Raw genomic sequence first — 25664 nt, forward strand, 5'->3', positions numbered from 1 at the left:
CTTCCTTCATACAATCCATCTGAACCACAGCCTCCCCTTCCTCAACTCCTCCCAGTTTTCCCACACCTACACCTCCCCTCATCCCCACATCCACTGCTTATTTAAACACTGCCCCATCTCACTTTATCTACTTTGAACCCAGACGCACCATGTGTTTACACGGTTACTATGCGGATGCCAGGACTTCAGGCCACACATCTCATGGCAACCCATCGCACCCCATCCCAACTCATCACACCCCATACCACCCCATTACACCCCCATCCCACCTCATCCCACCCCAGCCCATCTCACCCTATACCACCCCACACCACCCCATTATTTAAGTATAATAAAATAAATACTTTATTGGTTAAAGTAATAGTAAGTAAACAAAAATAAACTCAACATTTTTATTTGAAACCAGACTAACTTTATTTGAAACAATGGTCAAAGGCAAGGGGAAAAGGAATGAGCTTGCTGGAAGGCAATATGAGGAAGGTTCAGCCTGGTAACCTGGAGAAGACTTCAGGGTCATGAGGAAAGCTCCAGCTCAGTTCTCTTTGTGGTTGTCATCCAGGGTAATTTTTCCAAAGAGATACTCAACCATGTCGACTTCTGGAGATCCCATCTGGCGCATGTTGATCAGGTAGCTGCTCATCTCCTTGAGAACTTCCACTTGCTTGCCCAGAAAGTGGTTCTGCAGGAAGTTACACAGATGGGCATCGCTTCTTCTGGCGGCTAGCCGGCTCAGGGCCACAAGGCTTTGGTTGAGGGTCAGCTCCATCTGGAAAGCATGTTCCATGGCTGAGAGGCCACTGATCCATTCATCACGGTCTGGCTTGAAGATTGTGCGGAGAGAAATGCGAGCTCCACGCTGGTTTTGCAGTGCCAGAAACATCTCAGCATTTGTAGTACACTCGTGCGACTTGTTCAGGAAGAAGCTTGCGAAGTTCTCCAGGGCCACATCTTGACGATCACAGTAGAAGCTCATAGACAGGTAGATGTAAGAGGTGGAGAGCTGCAGCCGGATATGGCCATTGAGAGCGGCCTCGCAGTCAGTGTGGTAGTTCTGTCGTACTTGAGAAGGTTGAGAGACTATTGGTGGTGGTATAAACACCAATAGATAGGCAGACCTAAATCTTAAGAAGCGGGGTGGGCAGCGCTGGCATTGGCGGCGCCGAGACCTTCGCAGAAAACCCATGGTGGGCAATAGAGCAACCCACTAGCTTGAGCTCTGGGCTGAACTTGGAGCAGAAACAACAAAGTCCAGGTCCGTTAAAAGTCAGGCGTTACGATGTGAATTCTAAGTTCTACAGCAGCCCCCATGATTCTTCATTGATAATATAACTTACATAGTATTTTGAAAAGCTATTAATGAAATAAAAAAAATTTAGAAAATCACCTAATTCCCTTAAACAAGCTATGTGAATATTACCTAAATGTGATTTTTAATTAATATGCTGCTTTTCATGATTCTAGCAGTTGTATTTAATATCATTAAGTTTTTCTTCAGTAACAGCTCACTTCAGTGACTTCAATGTGCATACAAGTGACATCCTTTAGAGAGGAGGCACAAGTGGGGTCCAGGGGTTATAGCCTGCTGTGCAAACATGGAAATCCTTTCACTGCCTGAGTGACTTTGCTCTGTCTGGCCTCCTTGAACATTTTAACTTTGCAATTCCATTGGCAGCATTCAGAGAACTTCTCAGTTTCTTGTATTGCAGGGCTGTTCCCCAGAATGAGTTACTTTTGTGTAACGACCCTATCTCTTCCTACCTTATTAATGTAACTTTTCCGTACCTTGAGGTGTCAGAGTACTCGTCCATGTGGGAGAAGAACTACTTTGTGTCCCTTTGGAGCAGTTCTAAAGTTGCTTAAGACTGTGCTATACTTTGGCTTTTCTTCTGATTCACAATTATTTCATTGTGGTTTCTGGAAATTAAAGGGCCTCATACCACAGCAATTTATTGCCCACACCACACAGGGATGGGAAGCCATTACGTCGGGACGGGAAACTGCATAGGGGTGGAAAAGGTCAATGCAAAGATGAGGAAGTCAGAGTCTTGTGTTTGGAGAATTAGAGGCACTTATTAATCTCACGTCTAATTCAGGAATCTTGGGTATTGTTTGATTTCTTTGACACTATTCTGATCATTCCTTTAAGTAGACTAAGCTTTCTACTCAGGTATTTTCATTCTCTAAGTTAATCAATCTAAAAACATACACTTTCTGTTTTGTAAACACTCTCAGCATTTTCTGCTTCACTACCTTCTCAAGTTTGTGTGTGTGTGGTACGTATGTTTTATGTGACTAGTCTAACTACCATGTCTCAAATATCCTTTTTAAATTCTCTTGCAAATATACATAATTATTTCTTGCAGAATTTACATGGTATTTGTCACATGTCTCCTTTGTTCAAGCAACCATTAGACTGTTATGTGTTTAATCAGGGAGATAAGAATACAAAAAAAGAAAATGACGGAATTGGTCAGCATCATCAGAGATATGCCTAGGGAATATTTAGAAACATGTTTTATTTTTGAGAATTTTGGGTATGAGTAGAGTTTTACAGCATGTTTCCTCTTACTCTCTCCCTTTCACCTCCTTACATGATCCCCTAGCTTTACCTTCTCAAATTTATGACCTCTTATTCTTCAATTATTATTGCTACACAAACTCACACTCACACAGAGACACACACATTTATAAATACAACCTGAAAAGTCCCATTCCCACTCCTCATATGTGTATGTGTTTGGGGCTGACCATTTGAGATTGAAGAACTAATTATGATCATACCTGAGAAAACTGCACACTCGTTCCCTCTCTCTCTCTCTCTCTCTCTCTCTCTCTCTCTCTCTCTCTCTCTCCAATCATTTATTGCCTATAGCTCTTTATCAAGGTGTGTGGCCTTCTGAGACTTTCCCCTTCCAAACTGGCATATAAACTGGTGTTGTCACAGCTTAAATGTCACAGTTTATATGTCTTGTTTAGGCAACCATATTCTTGAAATTTCATGGATGCAGTTTGTCTGTCATATGTAGAATATACTATATTGTAATAGACATTCTGGTATAACACATGTTTTTAGAATCAGATGTTTTTCAAATGTGGACAACCCTATTGTGGAACTTTATTTTGAATCATATCCAAACATAAATTTAAGCAGATGCTAATTTTGCAGCATATGTCCTCTGACCTCAATGGAATTAAGTCAGAAACCATAGAAAGTTATCTTAGTTGGGCATGGAGGCTCACAATTATATTCTTAGGACTCGGGAAGACTAAGAAACTTGCATTGTTGTAACCAGCCTTGGCTACTTGTTGAGTTCAGCCCAGCTTACACTATAGTGTAAAACCCTGTCTCAAAACAAAATACACCATCAAAAAAGATATCTGAAAGCATAAGAGTGTTTGGTGACTAATAAGACACATTTAAACAATTCTAGTGTCATTGAGGTCTCAAATTGTACTCCCATTGCTTCTCTGGTCTGATCTCCAGTGAAAGTACTCAGGTAAGATACACAGAGATAGTTAGTGCAGAAGACAGATCATAATCATTACACAAAATGGTACATCTTGAATGCCAAGAGTGGGCAGTGACCAAAGAGATCACTGTGCTGGTCCGAACTTTAGGCAGGCTTTAAAGTGTTTTTTTTTTTTTTAAGTTAATTTTTAGAATAGAAGGCACAGTATGGCTTTCATTATGCCATTTTCACTACACACTTTGTTCTTCCTGATACCCCATCCATCCTCTGCCTTTCCTTTTACACCACTTACATCCAAAACAGGGCTAATTTAGAATATATAAAAAATACCAAATAATTAAATACAAAAAAAGTAAATAAGTGGGCCAGTGAACTGAGTTCACAGTTCTGAAGTGAAATACAAATGGCCAATAAATATTTTACAGGGATTGCACATGTTTGGCCACTAGGAAAATGCAAATTAAAAATTCTTTATACTATGTTTTGTAAGGGATCTCCAAAACAAATAAAAAGCTTTTCTGGAGCAATTCTGTTCTGCTGGGGAGATTAATGAGCCATTTTGGATTGACTCTCTCTGGGAAAGGGTGATGGTACACTTTCCTTCTCTTAAACTTTTCTGCTCTATAGTAATCTTTAAAACTGTAAGGCTTCTGGAGTCAGGCTCAGTTACATATTAATGACCTTTTGAGCAGATTAGATATCATGCCTTCTCCACAGCGTGAGCTGTGACTCAGTTCCCATTCTTTTGATCAGTAATTAAAGCCCAGCTCTTCTGCTCGTTGATTTCAGCTCATGTTTATTATGAAGGAAAGGTCCAGATCTAGTGTTCGCCAAGCCTGTTATTATCCATCCTGTTTGATTGGATGGATAACTCTAACTTGACACAAGCTAAAGCCAGCTGAGAAGAAGGATCCTTCTTTGAGAAACTGTCTCTGTAAGACTGAACTGTTGTCAAGCCTATGGAACATTTTCTAGGTTGATGATTTATATGGGAGGGCCCAGCTAGATCACTGTAGGCAGTACCAGCTTGGCAGCTGATCCTGGATTGTGTAAGAAAGCAAGCTGAGTAAGCTAAGAGAAAAGGAGAAAAGCAGGTAAGTAAGCAGCATTCCTCCTTGGTCTCTGTTTTGGTTCCTGACTCCAGGTTTCTGCTTTGAATTCCTGGCCTGACTTCCCTGAATTGGGGACTACCAACTACAAAGTTGTTTTTTCGCCATCAGAGCAACAGAAAGCAAAGTAAGACAACATTTGCTACTTGGTATGGTGTAAAAACCTAAGACCACTTAGCACAACCGACGTTCACATTGAGAGTTTGTATTAAGCTGGAGACTGCCTGGAGAAAGACAATTGTCACAGAACAGCCCCAAATGCACATTGGTTGCATGGAGTTTTGAAAGATAAAGGACAAAGAAAAACTACATCCTGGTTGACAGTTGCATGGGGAAGCAAGCAAGCTGTTTAACAGTAGCTAAAAGCATACAGTTAGCTGGGGTGTTGTGATCCCAACTTTCTAGAACAGTGTTGGGTGCCTTACCCTGGGAGTATTCAGGGCAGAGGGTAGAGGGCAAAGATGGCTTTGTCTGAGATAAGATGGAGAAACCTTTACCCTGTTACAAGACTAGAATCATGGGGGCATTTCTCTAAAATGGACCCATGTGGTTTGGGGGAGGATTGTGGAAATGTATAGACCTTTGGACTGAATAAAAACATTAAGTGCTCAGATCTTTATAAGCTTTTATGGGAACCTTGAAGGTAATTTTGAGAGCAGATAACAGACTCCTTATTTGTGACATTTAAGAGGAAAAGTTTGAGAGTCCCTTAAACTTTGTATCTCTCAGTGTTATTCAATGAATCAACTGTTGTTCTTGTCAGTAGGGTCTAACAAAATGGCTGTGTTTAACAAGGGACCAGAAACAATAAAAATAAAATTTTCTTTCTCTGATAAAATAGGTATTATTGATCTGGGGCTGAGAAATCAGCTGTGATTAAAAACAGACCAGCATAACTGAGGTAAAATCTTCTTGGAATACTTTCTCAAGGCCAGCATATGGAAGCTGTGGTCCGAATGGTACCAAGGCTACATCTTATGTTGCACCCAAAATTTGTGATATTTAACAGTCCCCAAGTTGATACTAGTTTTAAAGGCATGGAGGATTCATGGGGAGAAGGTAAAGCTTGACATCATGAGACCCCAAGAGAGATCATTAGTTCAAGGTCTAGATTTAGATGTGGTGAAAAACCTAGGTAGGACTGATGGAGTCATGGAAAGAAGCTGAGGTTTTGGATCTTGTATCAGGTTCAGAGTCCCTGAAGACAGGCCAGAAAAGATACCAGCAAATATTAGAGGTCAGGACTGCGGAAGAGGCACCAAGGATAGTAGCAGTTATAAAAATGGATCCTAGGAGATGACTACGTGTTCTGTGGATGATAAATGTATCGAGGCTACCCAGGTCCAGTGGATCCCAGATGATTGTGAGTGCCTCTGACATCAAGTCCTGAACTTTTGATTGCATTAAATTGATTTGATTGTGACTGGGTCTGACATCAAGCCCTGAACTTTTAAAGGCTTTACTTTGATTTGATTGTGACTGTGCCCTGATTATTCCCTCTTGGAAAAAAAAAATATGTAGGTCATTTTTTTTTTTTTACTTTACATGAGCCCACAGTTAAAAGACGTTGGAATTTTAGCAAGATTTGGGGTATTTTAAAGAGATCAACAGTTTAAAACCAACACTATGTTCTCTATTGTGTTGTTAATATGAAAACTGAGGGACAAAAAAAGGAAAGGTTGTGCTTTATTTGTGATGTAATTTTGTGTCAAGTTGTGCTGGTTGGTTTGAGTTGTTTCGTCAACTTGACACAATCTAGAGTCATCTAAGAAGTGGGAAACTGACCTGAGACCCTTTAAGAGTTGCCTGCAGTTAAGTGGGGGCGTTTTCTTGGTTTATAAGCCATGTGGAAGGGCCTACAGATCACTGTGGACTGTGTCACCCCTGGGTTCTGGATTGTATGAGAAAGCAAACTGATCAAGAGGAAAGCAAGCCAGTAAGCAGCACTCTTCCTAGGTCTCTTCTTCGGCTTCTCCCTCCAGGTTTCTGTCTTGAGTTATTGGCTTAACTTCCCTGGATGACCTACTACAAACTCAGGGTGAAATTATCCCTTTGCTCCCAAAGATGCTTCTGGTCATAATGTTTATCACAGCAATATAAAGCAAAATAAAACAGTATCTAATTTGTTTCCTCTTAGGTCAAACAAAAAATGATCTTAGTTAGGTTTTCTATTACTCTAAAAAAAACCAACTACTATGAACAAAATCAACTTATGCGTAAATCAGTTTATTTCATCTTAGAGCTTTTAGTCAGTGGAGATGTCAGGCCAGGAACTCAAGGTAGAAACCTATAGACAGGAACTGAAGCAGAGGCCATCAAATGAGTACTGCTAAGTGGCTTGCTCAGCCCGTTTTCTTATACATTCCAGGACCACTTGCCTAGAAATGGCTCTGCCCTTGGTGATGTGGTCCACCCATATCAATCAAGAAAATTCCACAAAAGCTTTCCCATAAAGCCATTCCAGTAGGGACATTTTCTTAGTTGAGTTTCTCTTCCCAAATGACTTTAACTTGTGTCATATTGACATCATAGCGCTAACCAGCACACTGACCCATTGTAAACTTAAAACAAAAACTGCTCTTTGTTTTCTTGCCTGCTTGGCTTCACTCTTGCTGGTAAGTTCATTAGAGCCTACTTGTTTGGGATTCCAACATATCCTGAAGAGCAGCCGAGACATTCAAATTTGCAGACTGAAAAACTATTGGATTCTTGAACTTTCCATTGGTGGGCACCTGGACCACAGCCTGTAAGCCTGTAAACCACTCTTACAAACCTCATATGCATATAAAACATATATGTATGCACTAATTGAATATATATATACTCTATTAGTTCTGTTTTTCTAGAGAAGCCTAACCTAATACCATTTCTCAGCTCCAGGTAACCATGTTGATTTTTCCAACAAAGCAAAGATTTCATTGTATTGGTTCTGAACTCTTGTTAATCACAGACAACTAACTCTTCAGCCACAGATGACCCAAACTAAAGTCTTAATTCAAACTGTCACCAAAGTGATAGGCCCTTAAACATCTTTATTTTCTTTATAAGCCAAGCCTCCATCATCTGCAGTGCTCTCAGCATTCCCGTCTTCCAAGATCCCACCGAACATCCCACCAAGCTCTGTGCACTCAACGGTTTCTGCATATCCACATTTTAATGTCCTTTCACAATCCTTCCCAAAACATGGTCAGTTTGAGCATATCAATATACCCTACTCCCCGTATCAATTTCTACCTTAGTTAGAATTTCTATTATTATGGTAAAGCACCATTATCAAAAACAACTTGGAGAAGAAAGGGTTTCTTTCATCTTATAGCTTATAGTCCATCATGTAGGGAAATCATGCCAGGAACTCAAGGCAGAAACTAATGCAGAGGCCATGAAAGAGTGCTTTATACTGGTTTACTCTCCATGGTTTGCTTTTGCTTTTCTATACAACTCAAGCTTACTTTAAAAAAAATAAATAAATAAACTCAAGACCACCTACACAGGAGTAACACTGCCCTCAGTGATGTAGCTCTTCTACATCAACCATCAATCACGAAAATGTTCTACAAACTTTCCTTCCCATGAGCCAATCTAGTAGGGACATTTTCTCACTTGAGGCTTCCCTTTCTGAAATGACTCTAGCTTATGTCAAGTTGACATAAAACTAGCCAGCACATGTGGGGTTTTCTTTCAGTTTGTTTATATGGTGGATTACATTGATGGGGGATTAGCCAGAGACCTGGGAAGGGGGAAGCTACAGGAGTCTATGGGGCTGGTCCTAGCTGAGAGGTCAAACTTCCAGTGGAGGGAGGGGGACCTCAACAAGATACATAGGGATAAAAATGGAACAGAGATTGAGGGATCAGACAACCGGTGACTGGAACAACTTGAAACCCATCCCATGAGAGAGAGTCCATCCCTGACACTATTAATGTTACTCTGCTATCCTTGAAGACAGGAGCCTAGCGTAACTGACTCCTAAGAGCTTTCATCCAGCAGCAGGTGAAAACAGATGCAGAGATTCATAGTCAAACATCAAGTGGAGCTCAGGGAGTCTTGTGGAAAAGTAGGGGAGAGGATTGAGAGAGCCAGAGGGGTCAAGGACATCAAAACAAGACGTACAGAATCAACTAGTGTTGGCCCATGTGGGCTTACAGAGGCGGAACCATCAATCAAAGAGCATTCAGGGGATGGACCTAAGGCCCTTACACATTTGTAGCAAATGTGCAGCTTGGTCTTCATGTGGGTCCTCTAACAATTGGAGCAAAGGCTGTCTCTGACTCTGTTGCCTGCCATTGGATCCTCTTCCACTAGCTAGACTGCCTGGTTAGGCCTCAGTGGCAGAAGATGCACTTAGTCCTGCTATGATCTGACTTGATTTCCTAGGGTAGGGTGGTACTCAATGGGTCTCCCCTTCTCTGAGGACAAGGGAAGGGAATAATGGGGGAAAGATTTGTGAGAGTGGGACTGTGAGGAAAGGAAGGGGTTGCGATCAGGAAGTAAAGTAAAGTAAATTAATTAGTTAAAGAATGAAAAAACTAGCCAGCATAAAGATAAAATTATATTAAATATTATTGAGGAGTATCATTTAGGGTATGTACCATGCCTTGTATCTGAGACCAAGCACTACATATACTGGTTGTAGCAGCCCATGCCTATAATTACAGCACTTAGGAACCAGAGACAAGACTATAATAAGTTCAGTGTCATGCCAACTCTACAGCGAGTTTGGGTCCAGAAGCTATCCTTGGCTACATGAGACCCTGCCTCAACAGATATTTAAAAAACTGTAGTAAGTATAAAATAATTTCAAATCAAGCAGGTGGAAGAATTTTTTTGTGATTCAAGAAATGTATGACCAACAACAAAGCTAAGATCAAGGACAACATAAGACAATGATGCAAGAAATTTAAAGAGTTGACCATAGTACTGGAGTTTTAGGGTAATAGCACTAGTTCTAGCAGCCCCAGCAGGGTAGAGTAAGCCAATTGTCTCGATATGCCAGTTAAAGAGACACACAACACTAAAAACAGAGAAAGGAGATTTAAACAATATGTATCGGACAGAAGAATTGGGGTCAAGTAACCCCAAGTTCATCTGAATAGCACTAAAGGAGCTTTAAGTTTTACTATAGGAAGAAATGTATTTGTTAAGAGGTCATGCCAAAGGTGTAGTTCCAGCCATCATTGCCTCAGCTCTTTGTCAACTCATTTCTACCAGGTAGTCCAATAAAATGTTGTTCATCTGTTTACACTTATCAAAGCCTGATAGCATCAACCTGGATTCTACAAGATGATCTGTTCCACATCACGTGTGGCCTCTTCATTCACAGACATTCTCATCTAGAGAAATAGCCTATCTTGCTTATGAGCATGGGGTAATTTGAAAGTCTCTAATAGGCTATAGGTCAAAGTAAATTGATATTACTCAAGATTTCTTTCTTTGAATGATAGGACTTGCATGGACACTAAACAGCAACCTCAAATGAGATGTTCTTGGAGGTACAAGCAGCATCAGACCAATCTGACAAAGAGACACATAGGTGTGATGGTTGTCCATAAGACTGGATACCATAACCATCTTTGTATACAAACTCTGATGTGCACCACATTTCTAAGTTACCTCATAATAATTTCTTCAAAGTCTATCATTACATTACCACGGATAGAGAAAAATAGATTTATTTTTTAAAATTGGTTTTTATGATTATAGAAGCTGGCAAGTCCAAAGGATGTGGATAGAACAGAAGAATTGATGAGTTGATGCTACTCAAGCCCTAAGGCAGTCTGAATACAAAATTCAATCTTCTTGAGGGGGGAATCTGCTTTTTCCAGATACTGATCTAACTGTAAAACTCATATAAAGTAGATACATCTGAGTCTCATGACCTAGCCAAGTTGAAATATAAAACTCATGACTACAGATACCTAAGCAAAACCAAAGAAAGAAAGAAATAACAAAAGAAAGAAGGAAGAAAGAAAAAAGTTAGGGTTAAAGAGATGGCTCAGCTGTTAAAGGGTAGGCTCACAACCAAAAATATAAGAAAAAAAGTTAAATAGTATCATTTAAAAGATCGGATATGCAAGGAGAAATGGAGATTACTCAGTCAATCCTTTGCTCCTTTGAGGGAGTTAAGTATTATAAAGTGTACCAAACCCTGAAAAGATACTAAGATTCAAAAATAGAATGGTAACATGTTTTCTTTATATTGTTCTCTACAATGGTCTTTATCTATTCATATTGCAAATTAAAATCCTCTGGTTTGAATGCTTTTGTTTTTAGCTTCTTATTCTTCATTATATCAAATCCAAGTAAGTAACAACAACAAAAACTGACGTTCTTGGAGGTTGGAAAGATGGCTTAACAGATAAGAGCTCTTGTTGCTTTTTTCAGAGATCAGAGTTCATTTCGCAAGACCCACATAGGTGGCTTACAAACATTTATAACTTCAGTTACAGTGGAGAGAATCATACCCCCTCTTTTCCCACTGTCTCAGGAACACACACACACACACACTCACACACACACACACACGTGCTATACATATAGCAAGCAGGCATAAACACATACATGTAAATAAAAATTAAATATGAAACTATATATTCTTTTGTAAATTATTTTTAGTTCCCTGTGGCTATTGAACAAGAGATAGATTTTAGATTAGGATTGTGCTTAACTAATAATTTTTTTCTTTATAACTTTTTGCAATTTCTTTTTTATTGTGATTGTTTAAAAAATGCTTAAATAAGAGCTGTTATGTTCTCTTATAACTCTGATTAATCCTGGCTTAAAACTGGTTAGATAATTGGTTCATCAGGACTGCAATAGCATAAGGACTGAGATGAGCATGGAATTAAATTCAAGATCTAGACAAACCCTAATATTTTAGAGTCAGATTACTTTTTATAAAGGCAAGGAACTGTCATTTTAACATTTCCTTTGACCTCAACCCTATCATCAGTCTTGGTCCTTTTGCTCCCCAAAAGGAGGAATTCAGATAAGATATATTATTAGAACCAAGAATCCACTCTTTAAAATAATAATAATAATAATAATAATAATAATAATAGTAATAATAATAATAATAGTAATAATAACAATAATAAGCCAAGCTGAGTGGCAGAGGCTCTGATCCTGGAAGACATGAGACTTATATTTTGTCTAACTTTTTTTTTTTTTTTTTGGTTTTTCAAGACAGCGTTTCTCTGTGTAGCCCTGGCTGTCCTGGAACTCACTCTGTAGACCAGGCTGGCCTTGAACTCAGAAATCTGCCTGCCTCTGTCTCCCAAGTGCTGGAATTAAAGGTGTGCGCCACCACTGCCCGGAGATTTTGTTTCCCCTTATTGTGCACACTCCTGTATCTCTCACTGTATGTCTCATCTCTTGTGTGTTGAGTTCATATCTTAGTATTAATGGAGTATTAACAGCCCAAATAGCCATCAAATGATGAATATATACAGCAAATGTGGTACATTAGTGCAAGGGGATATTTACTCAGTCGTAACATGGAAAAAAAATACTGATGCACACTACAAAAAAGGATGAAGTTTGAAGACACTTTTCTAAACCAAAGAAAGCTGTAACAGAAAGCTTGGCATGGTTTCAGTCCTATGAAGTGACTGAAACACATTCATTTATGAAGAAAGAGAGTAGTTATTGACAGGAACTGGAGAGAAAGCAAATGTGGAGTGACCGATCATGAACGTGCACAAGTCCTTGGCTTATCTGGGGGGCTGCTGAAGGTGCTTTGAAATGACATAGCAAGGATATTTGAATGGTTCTGCAAAGTATTAACAACAATTGAATAATACTCTTTTATGCCATGTGAACTAAATATTAAATTATGCATATTTGTAATCTATAAATATGCTTAACCCAAGTTAAACATCTAATACACACACATATCCAAATGTCACATGAAACTCCACTAACGTGTGAAGTTTCTGTCCTCATATAGCGGCTAAAAATAAATTTAACATTAAACAGTGTGCAAGCCAAAGGGTCAGCTATGCAATGTAGATAAAATTAAGCCTAGTAACTATGTGGATTGTTAATCGTGACGGTTTCCTGTCTTCTCTACTGAACAATAATGAGGGAAGATAATTGGCATGTCAATGATGGCTTAAAAGAAAACATTCGGAAAAAAGATTTTTAGTTCCTTAGAGAAAAGGGGGCATGGTTAAATAAACTCTATAGTCACTAATGTCCTATAAATGTGTTTTATTAACTTACAATTCTTCCACCTTCATTCTATCTCCTGATCTTAAGGGTCTTATTTCATTCCCTTTGATCAGTGGTGTATAAGAAGATAAAAATGTCATAAACTGCTACTAAGTGTATGATAGTAGAAAGAATCCTTGACAAATTTCTGGCACATAAAACCTACAAAAAACAGTGCATGTACTAGTTTACAGCAAAATCTCCATTGTCCCTTGCCCCTTCTCTGTCTCTGTCTCTCTTCCTCTCCTCCTATCTCCACTGAGCCACAGCTATTCCAGATGTTTATGCTGCTGCTGCTGCTGCTGCTGTTGCTGTTGTTGTTACTAATTTGTAGTTTTGCATAATATAGGCATTTTATCCTCCATATTGAGCAGTGATTCTTAGTGGCCTCTAGACTTCATAAGTTAAAAATAAATTTCTGAATTTACTCAAACTACACATGTGCTACAAGCAAGAATTATCTTTAGACTTTAAAACCTCCGTTGCCATCAGAGCATGCCTTCTAATTGCCTAGCATTTGTTGGCATGCTGTCAATCATTGCAATCATTCTGAAGGAGGCTCAGGGGTACTCAGACTGATTGAGAATATATGTACCTGCCCCTTTAAGAGAAGCTGCTTCTTGATCCTGGGCTCACCCTCCCTCCAGTCTCAGGTCATTTCAACTGATACCAGCTGCTAACCACCATTGCAACGGTCACCAACTGCTAACCACCAACTGAAACTGTTAACCAACTGCCAATCTCGTTGCAACTGATACCAACTAACCATTGCTAACCAATTAATAACTGCTAACTACCTGTGGGTGTAAGGGAACCCACCCAAGTCAGAATACCCCAGGTGGGACCAACCAGGGAGAAAAAGGAGACCTAAAGATAGAGGGGCCCCAGAGCCTATAAAAAGTGCAACCCAGAGTCCTCAAGCAGATTCCCACCTCTGGGGCTTTATGTCCTAATAAAGTTTGTTAAAGTTGTTCTCCTTTCTAAAGGTGCTTCTTCACTCTGGCCCTGACCCTGGGGACCTCCAACTGTCAATCACAATGAGGCAGTGACAGCTGTCTCATTTTTGCACCTGCATCCTGCATCCTTTTGTGTCACGTTCACTTTCCCCAATGTCTCCATCTAGTCTGCTGTTTTCTTTGCACAGGTCTTCTTCCCAAGATGTATGATTTTTTTTCTGTCAGTTCCACAGAACAAACTTGGCAAGATCCATAGAGGATCACTCCATCAGAGAGAGACCCTGTAACATTTGAACCTTCTCAGCCAACCCAAGCTAGCAGTTGTAGTCCCAAGATAGAGCAATAATGGGTTCTTTCTAGTCCCCTTTCTCCAGCCCCTCCAGGAACTTTGTTCATTGTCCTTTGGTAATAGAATGTATTATTTGCTTATATTTTTCTTTTGTTCCCAGTTCTAGCCATGACATCAGGGAGTAAACACTGCCTTTTCCCATGAATTAGATGTCCCATGTATTTTCTTTGATGCTGAAAAGTTTAAAAGTTTGTAACATTTTAACAGAAGCTGAAATGTGTTTACATGGTTGGCCCTTGCCACTCATATTTTTTTCAGATATGCTATTTAAAAGACATGTGTGTAGCACATGTGTCATAATAATGGAAAGAGAAAACCTCTACTCAACCCTAACCTGACTCAATCTATAACCAACCCTGGCAGATAACAGCTTCGTTGTATAAGTGTCATTTTGGAGACTTATAAATTTGGAGAATGCATTATATGGCCAAAGGTAACTTTGCAAAAAAACCAAAGTTAATCATAATTATTTTATTGTTGAAGTGATTCTTTTATATGCAATGATGGCCAGAATTAAGTTACTTTCATTCATGATCACATGATGGCTATCAAGTAATGGCAAATTGGAAGCTGGAAAAGTTGCTTTGGTGTTACAATACACTTTAATGAACTTTGCCAAAGAGGAAAACTCTATATGTAGTTTTGAAGGCTCAATTGCCTTAAAACTTAATTTCTATATACAACATGATGATTATGTTTCTTAAAGTAATGTAAAGAAAAACTCGTCATAGGTTTAGGTTATTTATCTTTTGTTCTTTGCATAGTATGTGAAGTTAGGGGTTTTCTTCAACTGGCTTTGTTCTTTTAACAAAGTAGGATTTATAGGGCTGTGAAGCTGGTTCATTGATTGCTTCTCTTCCATCCATCCATCCATACATACATCCATACATACATACATACATACAATTAAAAGAAAAAAGTAACATTTTTAAGACATAATTATTCTTCCCAACTGAAAGATGCCTGTATCCTAAACCTTAGGACTTATGAATACATTACCTTATTTGATAATACAGAGTTTGTGGATATGATTAGATTAAAGACCTGAAAATAGGAACATTAGCATGAGTTACATTCATAGGCTATATTTAGGTCCTTGAGGAGGAGAAATTTCCTGCAGAAGTGATTTACTGAAAGGCTGAATAGGAAAACCACAAGCTAAGTAGTGTGGACAACAAACAAGCAATTATTTACTGGAGCCCCCAGAGAAGTGACTGTTGGGTCCTCAGTGCTAATCGGGGAATCTATAACACCCTTATCAAGACTCTGGATGCATTAGAGGAGATGAAATACAGAGATTATTTTTAAAACTGGAGGATGGGGAAGAGAGCTAGGAAAATGTCTTTAGTGGGAAAAATCAGTAGCTCGTTTTCATCTTAGAACAAAGTTTTCACTTTTTTTTTTCCTGGTTGACTAGAACTAATTTTTTAGATAACAATTTACCCTTTCCCCAAAGATATCATTCATGAGAAATTAAACTAACAACAATTTGGCATTTGTGTGCATTTTTCTAGCTATATTGAGAGAGTTCTTGGCAATATGGTTTTTTTTTTTTTTTCCTCTTGCTTCTCTTGATTATGAAGAAACAAAAAAGCACTCTAACAATTGCTTACTGGATATATATAATTCCCGGTGTAATAGTACTTCTAGAAATGTAGCCCAAAACTTCTTGGTCTCAGTTGTGAATCTGATGGTGAGTGTGGGATGGTACGGCATGCAAACCTCAGCATCCTCCTTCATTAACTGGCCATCAACAGACTGAAGCACAATACTTGCAGAAACATCTCTAAGAGTTATGAGAGGCATTGCTGTTCCTTCGTGTTCTCCTGACAGCCAGTAGATGATTAAATATGTGCAGCTCAAAATTCAATACCAGAATGAGATTCAGATGTTCTCCTTGAGTGCTGCAGAGTCTGGTCAACAGATTCGGAAGGGGTTGGTATTGATGCAAAGGTACATTGACTGTCACCAGACTTCCCAACACCATAGGAAAACACCAGCTTCTTATTTCATAAGTCTGAGGAATAAAATTTACAAACAATGACTGGAGCACAAAAGCCAAAAGGAGATTTATTGAATAACAGGAGAAGGAGAGACTAAATTCTTTAGAGTATTGCAAAGGTGCTGTGACCCAGATAAAGTCATCAGAACTGCTCAAAAGGAGGGTCCCAAGGGGGACTTGCCAATGCCTGGCTTTTGATTTGGCTTTTTTCCCCAGGTTCTTTTCAAAGAAGATGAGACCTATAGGTGGTGTAGTCATGACATGTCTCTGTAGCTTTTTCTAGGAATTAAAATGTTGTCAGCTGCTGCCTACAAATGGTAGTCACCAAGAAACAAACTGTCAGGGAAAGTGGTAGGGAGTGAAAACTCTCCTGTGTTAAGATGCTCACAAGTCTTGCAGGGAATGCTAAAGATGAAGTTTTTGTGAACTGTCACTCATGCTGGTGTGGGCTTTTGGTGATACAACTGCCTTTGAGTTGGAGATGCTACCTCCACTCCTCTAGGAAACTCCTGTGAACTTCTACATTTGCCATGTTGGTCTTTGGTAGAATCTTTAATCTGATTGAGTGCGTACAAGTTTCTTGGTTTCTTCCCAGGAAAAGTGACACAACACGTACAAGAAGACTCAGTTCAAATTAAAGACAGCAACACACATTTCACACATTGACAGACTTTTAAAATATAAGCATGTTTCAGGAATAGTCTAGCTATTAAAGTCAATAAAGACAGAAAATGACTGTGTAAGCTAAAACATTGATTTGATGCCATTAATGTCATATAGGATACTGATAGGCTATTTATGGGAAGCATATGATATGTTCCCACATTTTACAGAAAGCAATTAACAATGTATAACTTTTCTTCAGACATGAAAGGGAGTGAACAGCACACAGGGGATGAGATAGAGTAATGGATTGTATGAGTCAGCTATAGGTTTGCAGACCACTTCCTGGAGAGGAATAATGTCATGTACCAAACAACTGGTATTAACTGTTTCCATTCTTCAGCTACCACAAAGCAAATGTGCCACAGCAATCCAAAGTTTGGTCTGGATTTGCACAATAACACTGCACGCATGCCCATATATGTTGGGAGAGAGGGGAAGGAATTGGAAGCAGTTTGAACATTTGGAGCACTGCTTTAATGTCTGAAGGCACATTCTGTATTTTGTGTCTTGAGATCCTTAAATATGTTTACAATTTAGAAACAAAACTTATTTTCTATACTCTTCCATGTTATAAAACAAGATTTAAATTATATTTCATTGCTTCCAAATTGAATGCTAACCCTTGCAATTATCACTAAGTAGATACTTTGAATAACTTGGAAGTGGTTTAAACAACAATTGCCTACATAATAGATCGGCTGTTTTAGGAAAATTTTGCAAAGCTCCATTTTGTAAATGGGGTGCCTATCCTTTTCTTTTGAAGTCTCATTTGTCAAAGTGAATGAACTTTAAAAGATTACTTTAAAAGTTAAAATTAAAACATTTTTATATAGCAAACATTTCTGGGAAATGTATGGCCATATGTTTCTTATACATAAAAACAAAACTACATATTTCCCTACTTATTTTAATTCTCTGTGGTAGCTTTTATTTGTATATAATAAAAGTCCTATGTAGTTGCTTTCCTCAAGAATGAAAACACAACATTTCAAAGCTATGTTATCCAGCAATGACAGTATTTAAATGTTGGAAATTGTTACCAAGGAGAGTTATAGAATACACTGTAATAAATACTATAAAAACTAGAAAGTAATTTGTTATATGACCTCTAACTGTTGTGAAATACCATGATCAGGGTATGGCATGGTTGTTGGTGTCTTAAAATCATATCCCCCACAGAAGCCATCAAAAGATTATGCCTACATTCCTTGGATGAGAGAGAGAGAGAGAGAGAGAGAGCGCTCAGAGGATGATGCTCAAATTTTGACTCCTTCAAAAAGATATATTATATTGTAAAAGTAACTTTTATTTGCCAGATATAATTGTTGTCTCAGGCTTTCTCCTGAATAAAATCACCATTTCTAGCTCTTTCTGAACTCTGGCTGGCTGGTTCAACTCAGTTGTTCTGGCTCATACTACTTCAAACTAGCTTCTGACTGAATTGCTCTACTTGACCTCAAACTAACTCTAGTAATCTGTTCTAATCTTCTGGCTCCTCATTCTCTGGGTCATTCTGTCTTCTCCTGCAACCTGTCTCTTGTAAAACACACACACACACACACACACACACACACACACACACACACACACACACAAACCTTTCCCAATAAAACTGCCTCTTCTCCCTCATCTCTCTGCACTGCTCTCTTGAATACTCCTTTTCCTGTATCTTTTGGTGGGAGTTGGACATATACTATCTCTGACTCATTTTGTCAAATCTTTCTTTGATTTGTCACTCTGTTTGTCCCTCAATTAGAGGTCACTTTCAAACATGACATGAATGTTTCCTTCTATAAACTAACACTAACTTTACTTTCATTGTTTGGCATTAAAGGTTTATGCTAAGGGCATGTCAGTATTCCTGCCAGATCATAGTGTAATTGAGGGCATTTCTGCATTCCAGCGGGATTATATAGACCTAGAAGGTCTTTGGATGTGATCATTTGCCAAAGCAGCCATATTGGATTTAAACTTTTTTACATCATGTGTTATCAACTGTTGTTGAGTATTCTTTCATGGTATAGGTACTACTCAAGTTGCCCATATTCATGTAGGAAAACCCTCACCCACCTTTCTGTAAGTAATACCAGTTAAACCGTCTAGTTCACCAAGCTAGACCAGATATTATACATGGACAGGTTTATGGCACTGGAGAACTTTGATTGCTTCTTCTACTTTAAATCTACTCTTTCTCTCTTCCTAGATTAATATAATCTTCCCAATCTTGCAATATTTCATATGTGTGTACTGTAATAACAGTAGTATATGTGCTACATTTTAGGTTTTGATTCATCAATATACACAAGACTCTATCTAATGAAGCACACAGCACTCATAATCAGCCTACCTGACCTTATTCCTTCCCCTGAAACAGGCCCCTGGTTGGATTGCTTGATACTAGTCCCCCAAAGCAACTTCTCTTCCTACTGGTTCTTAAAGCACAGATTTGTCCAAGGCTTTTTGAATTTCTCCTGGTATAGGTTCACATTTGGTTGTACTAGAGCTTCATGACAGAATTGAGATCCTGTGTCATGGCTACTCTGTGGCAAGTTAACAGGCCTTGGCTTATTCTTCCCCATAGTAAATAAGGGGCTTGTGTAAGGTGGGATGCAGAGGTACCAGGGAGTAAGCAAAGTAATATGTGGAGATTAGTCAGTAAGGCAAGTCAGTTCCTGGGTTGAAGACTGCTCCCACAAGATGAAGGATATTATCACAAGTCATGAAAGCCATGGTGTCAGTGACAGCAACACCTCTGACAGGGAGAGCCTTCAAGCATCCTACCTGTCATCCCCAATACCCTTACAAAAAAAGCTTTCTTAGCTGCCAGAATGAGTAGGATCCAGATTTGAACCCCCTTGAAAAGGAAAGCACCAAGGAACCCAAACTTTGAAGAGGCAATATAATTACAATTTTTAATGATTTGTTTTTATTTTAAGTGCATTGGTGTTTTGTCTGTTTGAGGGTGTTGAATCACCTGAAGCTGGAGTTATAAACACTGGTGAGCTACCATGTTGGTGCTGAAAATTGAATTCAGGTCATCTGAAAGAGCAGCACTCAACCATCTTTCCAGCCCCACATATTTTTTCTTAATTTTCAGCAATAGTTAACATTGAGTATGATAGAATATGAGACTCACACAATGGATCATGTCATGAAAACCTTTCTTTTATCTATCTTTGGATCATTGCAACACCCATCTGTCTTTTATGAATACACTCCTCTTTTATGAATACATGCTTAGTATCAATTGTGTGCTACCTGTGATCATAAGCAATTATAGAAAATAGTTCCACTATTCTCATCAAACTGTCTTTAAGTTTAATGGCATGGTTTTCTTTGGATATATGAGGAAACTGACTCTGTGAAGTACATGGTCACAAAGCTAAAATGGAAAATGAGCTAATTACAAATTTGTTTTGGCCCAAAATATGGTACTTTTTGATGATAAATGGATAACACTGAAAGAAGTTTTGCAACCAGAGACAAATTATTATTTTGATTATGAGTTGGCAAGGTCAGAGACTTAAGTCACCTTTGCCACCTGTTGACCATTCAGTGAACAATGGCACGTTGACATATTTCTAATTATTGCTAGACTTGCTGAAGTTTTACATCTAAGATAAATTTGCTCAAGTTTGCATTCAAATATTTCATTGCTTATGTTAAAATGGAGTGGTATGTATCAAGATGCCATGGGGAGAAAAGGAAGGTTGGAACACTGGATGACCTACATCATTGTAGACTCTCCAAGGCATATGTGGTTATGAAAATGTGATGACAAAGGCATGCAATAGAACTGTCTGCTATATTCAACCAGAAAAGGGACTTTGGAGGCAGGGAAGAAGTCACCAGTGGCAGGGACAACTTCAAAATATTTTGAAAGGCAGAGAGGACCATAGAAATGTGTGAATTATTAACATGTGAGGGGAATGTTCTAGAATAAAAATAAAGCTTATATTTTAAAATGTTTTCCCTGTTTCTCAATTCTTCTACAAACTGTTTGAGTGTCCATCTTGTTCTCTGTACATTCTAGCTGCTGAGAACCTAACAGACTTTAGATATTTGCATGATAATTAACTTTGGGAGGGGACATTAAAAACACAATCTGAATACAAAAGAAAGACAGGTGAGATATTCCAACATGACACTTTCTGCAGGGAAAAGAAACAAAATAGTAAAAGGCACTATGAGATTGCAATATTTGCAAGTCCCATGTGTGATAAGGATCTAATTGTGAAAATATTAAATGTTAACTATTCTCACTGTATATGCACAAAAAGAATAAAGTAGCCATTGTCTTGTGAGTGTTCTGTACAAGCAAACAGATGGAAATTAATGTTGTAAACGCCAAAATAAATTTGAAATTGAAATCACAGTAATTGTTACAGAAGATGAATTCACATTTATTGGGTTATTGATTTCAAGTTTCAGTTGACAAAACAATTGCTAGTTATTTCATTAAGTTTTCATCCACAGAGAGCTGCACAAGTCTCCTTTTCTTGCAATTGTGGTTTTTTGAGATTCTTCTTACATTATTAGTGTCATCCTGGGATCTTCCTAATACTAGCTGTTTTTATTCATGGTTTTATGCATTCCTATTACTGTTCAATGTAACTATGTAGTATCTTCAGTGCAACAAAGATGTTGAAAAGGTACATGTGAATATTCATCCCATAGTTGATACAGTAACATATTATGTGAAGGCGAGGCAGAAGTTCAGTGAGAATTATTTCATGATGTATACCTTGATTGATGTGTAAAATGAGAACTGGATATAGCCAAATGAGTTATAATTAGAAAGTCATCTACTTATTTTCTGTCTGTTGTTCCTTCAGTTTTTCTTCCTCCTCTTCTTCTTCTTGATCATCATCGTCATCGTCATCATCATCTGAATCCACGATCCAATAATAATCTCGAAACATTTTTGATGCTGGACTAGTACATTCCCGACCCCATCTTTTCTTCATAAACATCTGCTCAAGGGCGCTTGGTGTAGTGTCATCCTTGCTTATAAAGTACTTCCAGTCAGTTGGTTCATAGGCTTGCTCAGTGGTCTCTGGGTTACCAGCATTTTCACCTTGAAGTTCAAGTTCATTGGGAACAGTTTCTTCGGTTCCTAGTGTTTTCAACTGGTTGGCTTTCAGGAATGGTGATTCATATCTTGTGTATTTGTTGTGTCTGTAAAGATCTGTTGGGGTTTGGAGTTTTATAACAAAGCTGGATTCCTGTTTAGATAATGATGTGTCCTTCTCTTTGCCGGTTTTCCTACCATACTTGAGGTCAAAATTACACAGATCAGTTCTCCGGACAGATGACTCTTCACAGCTTGATTGGATGTCATATCCTTTGTCAGTATGATGCATGGAATCTCTATAGGTCTCAGCCCATTCATCATTCCCTCCTTTGTATATATATTTGTAATAAATAGAGCTAAGCATATCCTGTCCTCTGTGTTTGCCATCATGGAGCCAAGTGCCTTCACATGACCAGGGAAGCTTGTGATGGTCCAGATCGAATTTTCCTTGAGACTGTTTGGCAGAGGTGGTGGGCTGCTTGGTTGCTTCCCTGTGATCTTCCCAATACGGCCACTTAGTTTCCAGCATCCGTTTAGGTTTCGGTGTTTCCAGCATTTTAATCAATATGTCTGCGGAATTATCTTCTCCTCTAGGCCACGGAGCAAGCATCTGTTGTTGGTGGCGGCTACCTATGTCGTCCCAGAAGGTTCTACGTGTTGGCTGCACTGTCAAAAGCGGGTATAACAGTCCTGAATCATCAGTTGACTTACGCTGAAACTTGTTGGCGATGGGACTACATACTCCGCGAGCAATTGTTGGGAAAACTGTACCCTCCATGCTGCGTGGGGTCAGCCCTTCACTCGATGTCCCGCTTTTCTTGAAGTCATCTGACCGTTCCTTACCATAGAGTCGGTGCTGGTTCTCCACGGAGGTGGGCAACCTCAGCTGCTCTTTCTTGTGCTTTGAAAAACACTTGGAAGAGTCTTTACACGTAGACTTGGCAGAAGTGCCCTGAGATGTTGGCTTTAGTGTCCGACGGGCCTGGCTCCCTGGCAGCCTGTGGTCTCCCATAGTATTTCTGGCTGTGGAGCCACGGCCTCTGCCTCCGCCACGGCCTCAGCCTCCGCCGCAGCCTCAGGAATTTGTTTCACTGGGGCCACTCGTTGCTAGGAGATCTTGCCTGAATACCTTGGATTCTACTATGACACACAAGGGAGTGTCCCACCAGCAGTCTCGTCCAAAAAAAAAAAAAAAAAAAAAAAAAGTGCTTTCAGGTTGTTTCTATATTGACCTATATTTTAAAGAATGTTTCTATGGAAATTTGTATTACATATTCTCCTATATTTAATGAAACAATATACAATACACTGTGTGTATGTGTGTGTGTGTGTGTGTGTGTGTGTGTGTGTGTGTGTCCCTGTGTGTGCTTATGTTAAGTCAACTGGGCTGGCAATGCTCCCACAAGAATAATATGTTAGCAAAACCCCCAGAAGTGGGCAATAAAAACCTCCTTTTGAATGGTTGTCAAGTTAAGTCCAAGTGATTCTCCAAACAATATAGATTATAGATGGGCCCCTACTGCTATTGTGGTGACACACTTAGGCTACACAACTCATGATTTGATCTGGATCTAACCAGAAAGCCTCTTTTCTGAAATCTAGCTTACATGGTTCCCGAAAAGACAATGTAAGGTTTCAAGGGAGGAAAGCAATTGAATTGAAGGAAGTGCCAATACCCATTAACACAACAATGACAAGCATGGCAAGAGAAGCCTAAAGCTACAATGAGTGGCATTCACCCTTCTGAGGCAACCAACAGCTCTTAACTTAAAGCCCACTCAATAGAAGGGAAACCATGCATGGTACCAGAAATCCAACCAGCTTTCCAGAGATAGTAAAGTCGTGAGCCTTAGAAGAGAACCTACTATCTCCACTTTACAAGTCCTACATAATTCCTTACAATAGTCTAAATCTTGTCCTTATATGCACAGACAAAAGTAACTACTACCCTTTACCAAAGAAGCCCCTCTTTCTAGCAAATGGGGACCATCACAGGAAAACACAACTAGACACAATATAGATATGAACAGACTAGTAGAAGCTCAGCCCAGTGCCTTTATCTGCATCACAACTCCTGCATCTATGGTTCAGGGAATGTCAAGGAAGGGGGTGTGGGGCCAGAAAGATTGTGAAAGCCAGAATACCAGGGAGTCTGCTATGAAATTGTCTCTCCTAGTAATGATTGCATAAGCAGGTCCAGAACAATGGTAATATGGACATGTTCCCATGGAAGGGGAAAAAAATTCACAGTGACCTATCCCTAGACAGAGAACTACAGGCAATGAATGCCTTGCTGGGAAAAGAATTAGCATCTCCTAGTGATGAGCCCCACTATTGATTGTCCAATGCAAAATGTTAGGTCTTGAACATCCCCAACATCCTAGATCTTAATTGCAACTTTACCCTTACAGTTTCATGAAGTGGTCTTCCGGGTCTCCTTACAGAGAAACACCCTGTAGGGAGAAAAATATGTTCTGCAGAAGTCTTGAGTCTGCTGTCCATAATTGGGCCACAACCTATAAGGAACTGATCTGTTTCATGGTTTTTTTGTTGGAACAAGGAACTCTTCCAAGGACACTAGTGTGCAGTGTGAAATTTTTTATTATAAAATACTGTGAATTTTTTTGGAACATTTGGTTGTCAAACTGTACAGTGAGTATGTTAACTTTTCGGAGTATAGATTCTGTTGAGAAAGGCTATGGCAAGCAAAACATTTACAGAATTATTGCAAAGAATGTTCTAATTCATAGTTTCTCTTAGCTTTGCTGTAGGGCTCAACGATTTCTCACAATTAGCTGCCATTTTCATTAATACATAGATGATTCTGTGACAATAAAGTTCTAATTTAGCTAAAAACATATTGCACACAGCCACCCGTGGAATTTTTTTTTTTTTTTTACCCTTCCCTGGTATAAGCAGAGCAAATGTTCTGTAGTTTCTGCCTGAGGATTTTGTCTATCCATGAGAGTGATAAAGCCTGTCTCTGGAATGTCATTGATGTTGGAGATTTGTTGATCACTGGATCAACTCTGAAACCATGAGGACCCTGCCACCTAGATTTTATGGAAATTTTGAAAGCACAGATGTAACATTGAGCTCAGTTGGATGTTTCATTTGCTCCCTGGAAGTGCCTGGAAACTCTGAATGCCAGCTGCATTCTACAGCGACATGGGCATTAACCCATACCTTGGTGGAGTGGATTTATTCTTTGCTTCACTTACATACTAACTACTCTGTTTGTGCATCTTCCGATCATCTCATTAATTGAATGTCATCTTGACCTTAAGTGCTAGGTTCTGGGCATACTAAGACATATATATTTTTTCTTTTCCTTACTGTGAATATTCTATATTTTATATTGGAAATATCACTCACTATTATGCTGTACGTTTGTCTGTTTTGTGTGTGGGGGGATGGATAAAAAACTTGCATGCTTTTATAAAAGTTGTTCTTAAACACTGTGAGGTTTGGAACATGAAAACTGATGCCAGTAACTCAGTCCATTAACATGTAGTAATGACATGAGCTACAAAGTCTCTATAACTTCCTTATGAAGTGGAATTTTAAGGACACAGAGCTAGGTCTTTCTAAGTTTTATAGAAGCATCTCAACAGTCCTTACACATGCTATTTCAGACACAGTGATTTGGAGATGATAAGCCTATACATGGGGAAAGTTAGTTTTCTGAAGTGTACCCAGCCTGGCAGTGGAAATAGGAGGGAAAGATAATGATATTGGTTTAACATAGAGACTCATTTTGAAAAGGAACCCAACTTTTCAAATTTTTACCTTGGGAAATGTGACATTAATAAAGAGAAAAACATTTTAGT

General features: G+C 38.9%; 1 protein-coding gene and 1 pseudogene across 1 annotated transcript; both read right to left on the minus strand.

Moving 5' to 3' along the window:
* Positions 1–532: 532 nt before the first annotated feature.
* Positions 533–1183, minus strand: LOC117694252 (ferritin heavy chain pseudogene; annotated as a pseudogene).
* Positions 1184–21341: 20158 nt separating this feature from the next.
* LOC117695231 (protein FAM47E-like) lies at positions 21342–23005 on the minus strand. The gene has a single exon (XM_034486080.2). The coding sequence runs from the start codon at positions 22844–22846 to the stop codon at positions 21566–21568; it is 1281 nt and encodes a 426-aa protein (XP_034341971.1). The 5' UTR covers positions 22847–23005; the 3' UTR covers positions 21342–21565.
* Positions 23006–25664: the final 2659 nt, after the last annotated feature.

The sequence above is a fragment of the Arvicanthis niloticus genome, chromosome X, assembly GCF_011762505.2.
Source record: "Arvicanthis niloticus isolate mArvNil1 chromosome X, mArvNil1.pat.X, whole genome shotgun sequence".
NCBI classification, from domain to species: domain Eukaryota; kingdom Metazoa; phylum Chordata; class Mammalia; order Rodentia; family Muridae; genus Arvicanthis; species Arvicanthis niloticus.